This window comes from Brettanomyces bruxellensis, chromosome 1 (assembly GCF_011074885.1).
Source record: "Brettanomyces bruxellensis chromosome 1, complete sequence".
Lineage (NCBI taxonomy): Eukaryota > Fungi > Ascomycota > Pichiomycetes > Pichiales > Pichiaceae > Brettanomyces > Brettanomyces bruxellensis.
The window spans coordinates 104472-115789 of record NC_054682.1 but is presented as its reverse complement, the minus strand read 5'-3'; the positions used below and the strand labels follow the sequence as shown (position 1 = coordinate 115789).

Below are 11318 nucleotides of genomic sequence, written 5' to 3'. Positions count from 1 at the left end.
AAGAACGAAGGAGAGACAAAAAAAAAAATACCGAACAATCTCATCGCATAATCAACATTTAATTAATGCTATTCCCGCACAATATCCCGAAAGAAAAAAACGCGTGTGCAAGGATGTTTCGAGCAATGACAAAAAAATTCCGACCACCGCATTCAGCATCTGAAACAGCGTACATACTCGATTAGGCAATCAAGATAAATTCTGGACTTGAGGTACCAAAAAAAATAGAAGCCCCAAATCTTTGACTGTAACGATCAGTTTGAGTCACTACCAAAATCATCAGACTGATCGCTATTGTAAGCCGGTTGTTGTTGTTGTCGCATTGACTCTACAAATGTAGGCGGCAATTGACCACGAAGCATTCTTCTTTCAGTTTCATCTTCACTCAAAATAAGTGGTTCTGCAGCATCCTCAGCTTTTTTGTATGCTTTCTCACCTTCACTAAGATCGGATTCGTTTCCCTCTGGAATATCAATATAGTTTTCCCTCGTTGCCTGTCTTTTTGATCTCGTACCATATCTTTCAAATAATTCACGCAAATCCCTGCTCCCAAAGCTAAGTTCATGAAGCATTTGTAAAGCTTGCTTATTCGATCCTGCTATTTCTTTCATCACCTCCTCATTTTCTTCATCCTCGTCAAGACCGAGAACCTCGGCAACAGTCTTTTTCTTTTTCTTCGTAGTTTTCTTTTTCCTTCCCTTTTTGACATTTTTGGTTGACTTTCTCACTTTTTTATCCTTCTTGTCCGTACTTCCATTTTCGTTTCTAAAATCATCATCTTCTTCATCGGCATCCTCACCCGGATCAGAAATTTCATTCGATGCATCCACAAATTGTTCATCATCAATCGATTCAGGTGAACTACTGTGTTGCTTTTCGAGAGCTTGCTTCTTATGATTTGATGTTTTCAAAGCATTCCTGGCCATCTTTTTTGGCTTTTCAGATCCTGCTTTCGCTCTTTTTCTCTTTTTTCCATGGGTGCGTTTCGCTTTGCCCTTTAATATGCCGTGATTTGCCTCATCCTTAAGTCGTATAGCTTTTTCGATTGCAACATTTTCGTTCCGTTCTGTCACAACTTCACTATCGTTGGATGAAGTACTATCCAAAGATTCAATCTCAATGCCTAAATCTTGAAGAGAAAGCATTTTTGCATAGCTATCAATTTCTCGCTGATTAATAACGCGCGAACTTCTAGGGTAACGACAAGTGAGCGAATCCTTTTCACAGAAGTCACACGGATAATTCCGATTGCAATATCGACTTCTTCCACGTATAAGGCAGTGAATACACGATGTAGAATAAACAGGGACAGGTGCATTACTTTGCTTACGCTTGACAATTTTCGGAGGTGTTTTTTGCTTTGCCGGTTTTGCCTTCTTTCCTTTAGAGGTACGAAGTCGCAATAAACTGGCAATATCTGAGTACGTTACATTCTTTTTTCCAGTATTCTTTTTTCCTCCTCTAGCAATTTTAACAGAATTGTCTTTTAAATTTCTCTTCTTCTTATTTGGTGCAACCTCCGGCTTTTTTTTATGACTTGATTTAGATTGTTTCAAGTGCTTCTGCTTTGTATTATCTGCCTTTGAATCCGCCAACTTGTGATGTGATTCACTCCTCTTCTCTTTATAAGTATGCATTTTCCTAGAGGAATGCCCTTTGGATGCAGATAGGTCGTTCTGAATCCGTCCTTCACTTTTGTGAGGAATAACTTTTTCTTTCTGAATGGTACTATTTTTATCATTCTTTTGAAGAGAGAGAAAAGAATGAACATCTAACGGCTCCTTTTTTGAATAGTTTAATCGCTTTAAAAGTGATTTAACTCTACCATCTAATTCAACACCCTCAGCATTTTTCACAATCGGCCCGTCTGAATCGACTTCTTCTTGTGACTCTGATTCATCACTTTCAGAATCTAACGTCTCAATTTCATCCTCTGACGTTAAATCTATAACCACTGGTTTTCTAGTTGCACTTCTTGTTCTAGAAGACAGCGGGGCTGGATAGGAACCATTACTTGTCTTAGAAACATTATTTTTCGTAGAATCCTTCTGCTTCTTTCTTCCATGATGCTTCTCTTCATTTTTATGGTTAAAAAACACAGGCTTAGAAGCTGACTTCTTTTCCGTAGTCTTCTTAACATCTTTATCTTTGGAAGATCCATTATTGGAGATACCTGTATCTTTCGGACCTTTTTTTCCTTCCTTTTCTTGTTCCAAACTGCTTTTAAAACCGGGAGGAGCCCGAACATTTTTGTCCACAGACATTTCCTCGGAATCTGATATCTCCAAATCATTACTATGAACGGTTTCCGAAGATTCATCCTTGTCATCAGAAACAGAGGGAAAGTCAGAGATTAGAGATTTTATAACTGAATTTTTAGTTATGCTGTTTTTATCTTTTGGAACTTTATCCTTTCCCTGCGAATTTGAATTCTTTTTTCCCTCTGAGGTGGTTTTATCTTTTGAACTATCCTTTTCGTTTGATGAATATTTTTTATGAAAAGATTCCTTTTCCCTTAAAATACTTGCACCATTTAATGTATCACCAACGTGCTTCGAATCCATTGAAATTTGAGTATTTTTAGCAGCTGACGAAACCTTTTCACTTTTTTCGTGTTATTCACGTTCGCATCCTTACTATTTAACGAATGATTCACCTTGGATGTATGCTTTTCATTTTTAAGGCTGTGACTTTTGTTTCCTTTTCCTGACGATTCGACCTTACTATTTTTGACAGTCTTATCATTCGATGATTTATTCACCTTTGTATGCTTTTCAATTGGAGCAGGTTCGGCTTTATTCTCTAAATTCTCTTTCTTGGATTCTGTCGCTTTATCCACATCATTTGAAGCATTAATAACAACATCCTGCTTGACTGTCGTATCATTTTTCACCTTCCCCGGAGCTTTGTTATCGCTATCAGGATCATCATCCAAAAAATCAAGGTCTATAATATATTCGGATTGGTCGTAGTCATCATTCTTGCTCTTATCATCGTCCTTCTTAGTAATATGACTACCACTATCATATTCATCATCGTCATCTAAAAGTATCACATCCACATCCACAGGCTCCTTAATCTTCTCCTTAATCTTCTCCTTCTTACTCTTCAACGAAAGATGTTGTTTCAAAAATTTTTGTGTTTCTTCTTGAACATTTGCTTTCTTCATTTCCTTTTTCCTCTTGGCTCCTTCTTCAAACAATGCACGTTCAACACGCAATGGCTTACTTTTTCCAAGCGGAACTGTGCGAACGGATCCATCAAACACATGATCTAGTTCGTCTGAACTACTGTCCAATAATATATCAGAATCATTTAAAGAACCATCTTCGATGTCATCATGTGCCTCTTCGGGTGTTCCCGCCGGAACAAATAGCTGCCCAAAGCTTTTCTGCGAGTTCTTTTTCGATGCTGGTGAATCACTTTTACCTGAGTCGGCAACCTGTAGGTTACCACTATCTCCATCAGGGGTTTGTGTATCGGAAACAAATAATGATGACGTTGGAATATGCTCCTTAGTCTCTTCAGCCTTTTTTTCCACCTGAGTACCTTCTGCGGATCCAGAATTGTTATCTGAACGTGAAGATACACTAGACTGTGTCTCCTGGATTATCCTCATCTTGGATCCTGGAACCATACTAAGTATTTCATCGTCATCCGATTGCATGCCGTTTAAACCTGTACTGTCGATGAAATGACTTTTTCCCGCCGAAACAGGTAATCTAATCATCTATATTCTGTCGAGAAGATAATAATAAGAATAATTTAAAATGTAACACGCCAAAGGCTAGAAATAAAATGTTACCTCACAAATAGATTCCTTGACGTAGAGAATGCACTAATAAAGTCGGGTGATCAGTACTCCTGGAAAAGATGTCCCTTCTCCAAAACTATGCCAACAAATGCGAATCACAGTTGTGGCGATGATTCTATTAAATGATGCTACCTTATAACAAATTCAAACACTCCTATCTTTAATATGAAATGTTGATATATCACTGCCTTGAAAAAAAAAAAGTCTTCAATTATGTTCTTGATAAGAAGAACATCAAGCAGTTGTCCAAGCAAACGATGAAACGAAGAAATGTGATATAACTTGTAAAAGAAAACACGAGTGGATGTACTTTTAAACTGTGTTGGAGGCTAAACTCAATGATAATGTTCTTTTTCTGTAATCGATAAATAAAACTGATTAGGCGCTTATTTCAGTTTGGGAGAAATTCACGTTAAATCGTCTTATTTTTTTGATATACATGTAATTTTTTTGGCCGACAAGCATGCACGCACATTTTTCGTTGGCAGTTGTTTTCTGACCAGAATCTCTATCCTAATTCGAAAAAGGGAGAAGCAAAAGTGTAAAGCGAGAAAAAAAAATCGCGTCGCATCATATATATGTAAGGATGTTAAAGGCCCATTGAGAGGAGGAACATATGCACCACGATTTATGGATAAGCCCAGTACTAACTGCAAGTTTTAAGAGGTGATTTCCAAAGAATTTTATGATATGGCCTTTAGCACCGGTAATTGAAATGCATGAATTATGATATGTGGCGTTTTTAATGCACACCTCGTTCTATGTATAAAAAAGGACAGTGGAAGCAGTGCATCAGGTAGTTTTGCTCCTTCGAAAAAGAAATCAAAAAAAAAAAAAAAACTGCCATTATTTTTTAGTCTCATTTTCCCCGCCCCATCTCCCTGAAAATGAAAACCAAGCTGAAGAGCATCATCATTTTTTAGCATTCTCGGATAAACAAGCACAAAATTTAAAAAAGCATCAGAAGAATAGCAAAATGAGTACAGCAACAGGGCCACTACCGAAAGACGTGCTGGAACGATTGTCGAAATCGAATTTCTTGCATTTGGCTACATGCTCCGATAATATACCTCATGTTAGTCTCATGAACTACACTTTTATTGGACCAGAGGAGAGTTTCAAGTCTTCAGACGCGAAGCAACCGAAGTACTTGATTCTATTTGCTACGAATAAAAACACAGAGAAGTATGAGAACTTGGTGAAAAATCCTCGCTGCTCTATATTGGTTCATGATTGGGTGACAAGTGATACTGCCAATCAGGACAGTATCTTGAATCTTTTACACAGGCTGAACCAGGCTGAGGTCAGCGAATTGAGCTGCACACTATCGGGACACGTGTTCAAGTTCCTCGACAAAAAAGACGGAAAAGAGTTTAATTATTACAAAGACCAACATTTGAGACGTAATCCAAAGGCTAAAGCTTTTATGGAGGGAGACGACTTTGCATTGGTTCTTATTCAGATTGACTGTTCGAAGGTTGTGGACACTAGTAACCACATCGCACAATACAAATAAGGGGATGCGATCTGGTATCGAAGGATTCAGTCTAACATTACCTTCGATGTATGCATATGGGGTGAATACGGTCTTTGCTTACTGATTCGGGAGAAATAGCCGAGTTCCATGCCTCTCGGGCATGCCTGCGAAGGAAAAGGGCACTCTCCTGAATAGGAAATCTATTATTATTATTATCATTCGTAATTTTTTTTTCTCCCCGGACTTACAATTTACAACTATATAAAGGACTGCTTTTTCCAGTTTGTAAAGAAGAAAAAGAGAAACCGAATTAAATAAAGTCAATAAAACGAGAAATCAATAAACCGGTGGGCATGCGTCAAGCATCTAACATCGTCCAGAAATTGCAGTTCATAATGTATCACAGAATCTAAATCAACTAATTTCCCTCGGAACCAAAATCGTTGGTGAACTCAACAAACCTCGTGAGCTCCTCTTTATTGACAGTTGGCTTGTTGGTCTTGACAGCCTTTATGAAATCCTTCATGGTGAGATCAGGCTCCTGCAACTGATCTCCTTCTAACTCCATCCAGTTCATTTCGACAGCCCCAGGTGCACCAGGAGAGCAAGGCTGGTATCTTGGGCTTGAATTCGAGTCTTGAGAGTCTGATTTCTCTATTTTACGGAAGTGTGTGGCGGTCTGGATCTTCCGCACAGGCTCCATCAACGCATCCTTGACCACAACGGCGATATCATGGCCCGAATAGCCGTCTGTAAGTTGTGCAAGGGTGTGATAATCCTGCGGCGTCAAAGTTGTGGGTGTGTCACCAATATTGAGCTTAAACATCTCGACCCGGGCCTCGGCATCGGGGAGTGGGATGTAAATTCGGCGTTCGAAACGTCTCCGGATGGCCGGATCGAGTTGCCAGGGAATGTTGGTGGCACCAAGAACCAAAACGCCGGTGGAATCAGTTCCGACACCGTTCATCTGGACCAAGAGCTCGGTTTTTATCCTTCTAGAAGCTTCGCTCTCTCCCTCCCCCCTGGGTCCGCACAAGGCATCAACTTCATCGATGAAGATGATGGAAGGTTTTTGCTCGCGAGCCATTTGGAACAATTGCTTCACCAATCTTTCGGACTCACCCATCCATTTACTGACCAAATCGGACGACGAGACCGAGAAAAAGGTCGAGTTGGCCTCTGTGGCCACAGCTTTGGCCAAATACGACTTTCCCGTTCCCGGTGGGCCGTACAAGAGAATTCCACTCACCGGTTTCCGCTTCCCGGTGAATAGTTGCGGGAATTTCACGGGCAAGATCACCGCCTCCTTTAATGCATCCTTGGCCTGGTCGAGACCGGCAACATCACTCCATTTCACGTCTGGTTTTTCTGTCATGATCGATCCGGCCAACGCACCACGAAGTTTTTTCGTTTCTGCATCTGTGCTATCGTCCGAATCCTTGCCGTCGGCATTTGCATCTGCCTTTTTCGCCTTGACCGACCCGGATGACGCACTTGCCTCTCCAGTTTGGTCCTCCTGGCCTTTTTTATCCAAATGCTCCTTGAGCTGCTCGGCCCTCGTCAAGTACTCTGTAAATTTCGCACGTATCGTTTCTTTAGAGCGGGGATTCTTCTCATACTTCAGCGCGAGCATCAAGTAGTCCAATCCGTTGTAGTATAGCTTGTAAGCCTCGTCATATCTGGCGGCACTATCTGCCTCTATGGCTTTTTTCACTAGATCCACACCTTTGTCCAAAAACTCGCTTGTGCTGGACATCTGTGCTTTTTTTTTCTCGCTTTTGCTGCTTGTGTATGTGGTTCGAACCCGTTCCTGTACCTTTTGAAAACGAAAAGTACGGCAGACCAGAGGAAGTTACGAGTGATAGAGATAGATTGGGGCTGTATCTGATACATGGGAACGCAAAAAAAATAGATAAAGCACATAACGGGTGCAAGGATGCAAACAATGTGATACATGTGCAAGGATGCATTGCTCGCATTGCTAGTGTATTTTAAAGTATGAGTTAACGCGGAAAAGGGGGAAAAAATAGGTGAACACATAACAATCTACGGCAGACTGGCGTTGGGGAATTAATACAAACGCGAAAATAAGGAATTTATGAGGTGATGAGTCAAAATAAGGGGAAATATAAAGAAGAGCATGGTGAAGGAAGAGATCTTACGTGAGAATTAAAGGGAAAGAGGAGGAAATTGAGAGAGGAGGAAATTGAGAGAGGAGGAAATAGGGAGAGAAGAATAAATAGAGAGAGAAGAAGAAATAGAGATAGAGGAAGAAAACAGGTGAAAGTAGAAGGAAACAGAAGAAAGCGGGAAGAGTTTACTAAAAGAAATTAAAAGCATTTATGATTGAAAGAAAATAATAATTGAGAAGTCATAATTGAGTTAGATACAAAATTCAAGCAAATCCGAAGAAAATTCATAATTTAAATAACTTTACAGCACAAAAATTCATAGCACAAAAAATTTGAAAAAAATCGAGACCAGAGGCCTCGAGACCACGCAGAAATTGCCATTCTTGTATGAAGGTCATTTTTCTAAAGCCCAGGGTTGAAGCTGTGCTTCAACAACTCGAATCAGCACATAATTCCGCAGCAACCGCGATACTATTGTGCAAAATGCGGATGTGCAGATGGTAATAGAAGTTTTTGAGTGGACAACTATTGTACGATAGTTTGTCCGAATAATGTGGGCTGCACAAGGCAATTGTAATTGAGCACAAATGTGAGTCGTGGTCGTGTTCATTCGGACAATAGCAACGGACACTTCCGCTTTAGGTTAACTCACACTAGCGCTCATCTTATGCATTATTCAGGTTTGAAATTCCTCGCCCCGTCAAAAAGTTGCAATTATGTATTTACTTTTTATTTTTATTTTTTCTCCTTACTTCACTTTTCTGTTGTTTTCCGTGCTTCATTATGTTTTATTTCATTTTTTCAGCAGGACAGGGAGAAGGAAAAGGAAAAAAAAACAAATAAGAAAAAAAATTAAAACGTATACACCTTTTCATTAGGCTTCAAAAAAAAAAAAAAAAAAAATTAACTTGTATTATCGCTTCATGTTGCGGTCATTATTCTTCTTCCTAGGCAAGACAAAAACCGGAACAAGGTAACACATTTGCATCCGTTCGGAAACCAGGAGTGAAACAGCTGCGAAAGTGGACTGAAACGTATTGGTTGAGGCACAGGATTGGAGACTGAGCTGGATATTTACAAGTGCGAAAAAAAAAAGATAGCTTTTTTCAGCAGAAAGCTTTGACAGTGGAGAAAGAGCACCAAGCGGAACAACAGACGCCAAAACGACGCGTCGCAAAGAGCAGGTAAGCAGCCAAGACAACAAGCTAAGAATGCAGCAGGATCGGACACATTTGGATGAGCTTCTAGAGGCAGTGAAGAAGGAGTTCGACAATCTCTCGAGGCAGACAACTCTGTACAAGGACCACCATCAGGAATATGAGATGAAGATTAATCAGCAGCACCAGGAGCTGGCCAGCATAAGGAACACCGTGTATGAGTTGGAGCAGGCACACCGGACGATGAAAGATGCCTATGAGAAGGAGATTATGCGGTTAAAGCAGGATCTTGAGAGCCGGGACCGTCTTTTGGAGCAGAAGCAGCAGCAGCAGAAGCAGCAGAGCCAGCAGCAGCAAACTCAGCAGCAGCAGAACGTGCAGAATGTACAAAATGCACAAAAACAACAAAAACAGCAAAAACAGCAAAACCAGCCCCAGCAGGCCGGATTCGGCGCACCGGGGGCCTCGCCGGTGCTCGCGCGGCCTCCAAATCTCACCGGGGGCCCCACGGCCACTTCGCCCCGCGGTTATGCGCCACATATTTTGGGGGTGCCCGGTGGCGTGACAAAAACCACGAGCCCGGTGACACCGGCGGCGGCCGCGGTTGCCCCGGTGGCCGGAAGTGTTCCGGCGGGATCACAAGCGGTTCCGGTGGCCCGGCCGAAAGCGGCCCCGGCAGCAGCCACGCAGCATAACGAGGCAGGCGACCGCCCCGGCGAGCAGGAAAAGCCCCGGGAGGTGGCTGCAGTGTCGCAGGAGGTGCAGTTGCACCGGGCAGAGCACAACAAGCCGATTCCGCAGTTTTTGGAGGATTTCGACTCGTACAACACTCTCCCCTACAAGAAGAAGCACGCGGAATATTACGAGGTGTACAACCCAAGCGTGCCGAAGCGGGCGGAGATCTCGCTCGTGCATTCCTTTGCACACACGTCGGTTGTTTGCTGCGTGCGGTTTTCCAAGGATGGAAAATTTCTGGCCACTGGATGCAACAAACTCACCCAGGTGTTTAGTGTGGAGACAGGTGACTTGGTTGCCCGATTGAGCGACGAGACGAACGGTGACGGTGGAAATTCGAGTGCGAACGAGGGTGCAGGCGGTGCAAACGCAGGAAATAATGGAAACGCAAACGGAAACGCAAACGCAAACGCAAACGCAAACGAGGGCGGGAACTCGGCGAACTCGGCGAACGGAGGTGACTTGTACATCCGGAGTGTTGCATTTTCGCCCGATGGCAAGTACTTGGCAACAGGTGCCGAGGATAAGATCATCCGGATCTGGGATTTGGCAACCCGCACAGTGGTGAAGTATTTGCGGGGCCACGAGCAGGATATCTACTCGTTGGACTTCTTCCCGGACGGCACGAAACTCGTTTCGGGCTCTGGAGACCGCACGGTGCGGATTTGGGACGTTTTCACGGGCCAGTGCTCGCTCACACTCTCAATTGAGGACGGTGTGACCACCGTGGCCGTTTCTCCGGATGGGAAACTCATTGCCGCGGGCTCCTTGGACCGCACGGTGCGTGTTTGGGACGCAAATCAAGGATTTTTGGTGGAGAGATTGGATTCCGCCAGCGGGGCCGGAAACGGCCACATGGACTCCGTTTACTCGGTTACTTTCACGCACGACGGCCACCAGATCCTCTCGGGCTCACTTGACCGCACCGTCAAGTTGTGGTCCTTGAAAGATCTCCAGAGACAGCAGGGGGCCTCTTCCAAATCCAACTGCGAGGTCACCTACGTTGGCCACAAGGACTTTGTGCTCTCTGTGTGCTGCACGCCGGACGATCAGTTTGTTCTCTCGGGTTCCAAGGACCGCGGCGTCATTCTCTGGGACAAGGTTACTGGGGAGCCCTACATTATGCTCCAGGGCCACCGGAATTCCGTCATAAGTGTTGCCGTCTCCCCAGTCATGTCCACTTCCCGTGGAATGCACGGTGGCTTCTTTGCCACTGGATCTGGTGACTGCAAGGCCCGGATCTGGCGCTGGGAGCGCGTCGCCTTGTGATCCGGCTTCCCTGTATTAGATATATACTTTGGTTACTGTTGTATATTGAATTTTTGTTGTCCGATTTTTGTTTTTTGTTGTCTCTTTATCTTCAATTTATATTTGTTCTTTCTCATGCTTGTGGTTGTGCGTTAGTTTTGTCTATATTTGGGTGAATGTAGTTGGTGGATTGTTTTTGTTTAGGGTGGATTAGAGGGGTTGCTTTATTTAGGGTAAACGTGGTTGGTGAATTAGTTAGTTTGCTTTATTTAGGGTGAATATAATGGATTAGTATGCTTGCTTTATTTAGGGTAAATGTAGTTGGTGGATTCGTTAGTTTGCTTTATTTAGGGTGAATGTGGTTAATGGACTATTTAGTCAGTTTGTCTATATTTATGCTAAATGAAGTTGGTGGATTAGTGTGTTTGCTTTATTTAGGGTGAATATAGTGGATTAGTATGCTTGCTCTATTTAGGGTAAATGCAGTTAATGAGTAAGGTGCATTAGTCTGTTTGTCTATATTTAGCGTAGGTTTGGTGGATTAAGTTATATGAATGTTGTCAGGAAATTATTTAGGGTGTACGTAATTAGCTCTTTCTGTATATTTACTGAACACAATTATAATCAACGGTATTTGGCAGAGAATTTGTAAATTTGAATGTATTCCCAAACCCTGCTCAGTACTTGCATCCATTAGTTAGATTTCACCTTTAATCAACAGACTTCATCAAACAGTACATTCAGTTACTCAGTAT

General features: G+C 42.5%; 4 protein-coding genes across 4 annotated transcripts; 2 read left to right on the top strand and 2 right to left on the bottom strand.

Annotated features, from left to right (window-relative positions):
• Window positions 1-254: 254 nt before the first annotated feature.
• On the bottom strand, window positions 255-3730 carry BRETT_001509 (uncharacterized protein; the record flags this gene model as incomplete). The annotated part of the gene is made up of 2 exons (XM_041280059.1): window positions 255-2604; window positions 2712-3730. 2 exons carry the CDS (start codon window positions 3728-3730, stop codon window positions 255-257), a joined length of 3369 nt encoding a protein of 1122 aa, XP_041134561.1.
• A 1060-nt stretch (window positions 3731-4790) lies between these two features.
• BRETT_001508 (uncharacterized protein) lies at window positions 4791-5330 on the top strand (the record flags this gene model as incomplete). The annotated part of the gene is made up of 1 exon (XM_041280058.1): window positions 4791-5330. One exon carries the CDS (start codon window positions 4791-4793, stop codon window positions 5328-5330), a length of 540 nt encoding a protein of 179 aa, XP_041134560.1.
• Window positions 5331-5709: 379 nt separating this feature from the next.
• VPS4 (Vacuolar protein sorting-associated protein 4) lies at window positions 5710-7047 on the bottom strand (the record flags this gene model as incomplete). Its single annotated transcript, XM_041280057.1, has 1 exon — window positions 5710-7047. One exon carries the CDS (start codon window positions 7045-7047, stop codon window positions 5710-5712), a length of 1338 nt encoding a protein of 445 aa, XP_041134559.1.
• A 1587-nt stretch (window positions 7048-8634) lies between these two features.
• Window positions 8635-10584, top strand: BRETT_001506 (uncharacterized protein; the record flags this gene model as incomplete). Its single annotated transcript, XM_041280056.1, has 1 exon — window positions 8635-10584. The coding sequence occupies one exon, from the start codon at window positions 8635-8637 to the stop codon at window positions 10582-10584; it is 1950 nt and encodes a 649-aa protein (XP_041134558.1).
• Between the last annotated feature and the right edge of the window lie 734 nt (window positions 10585-11318).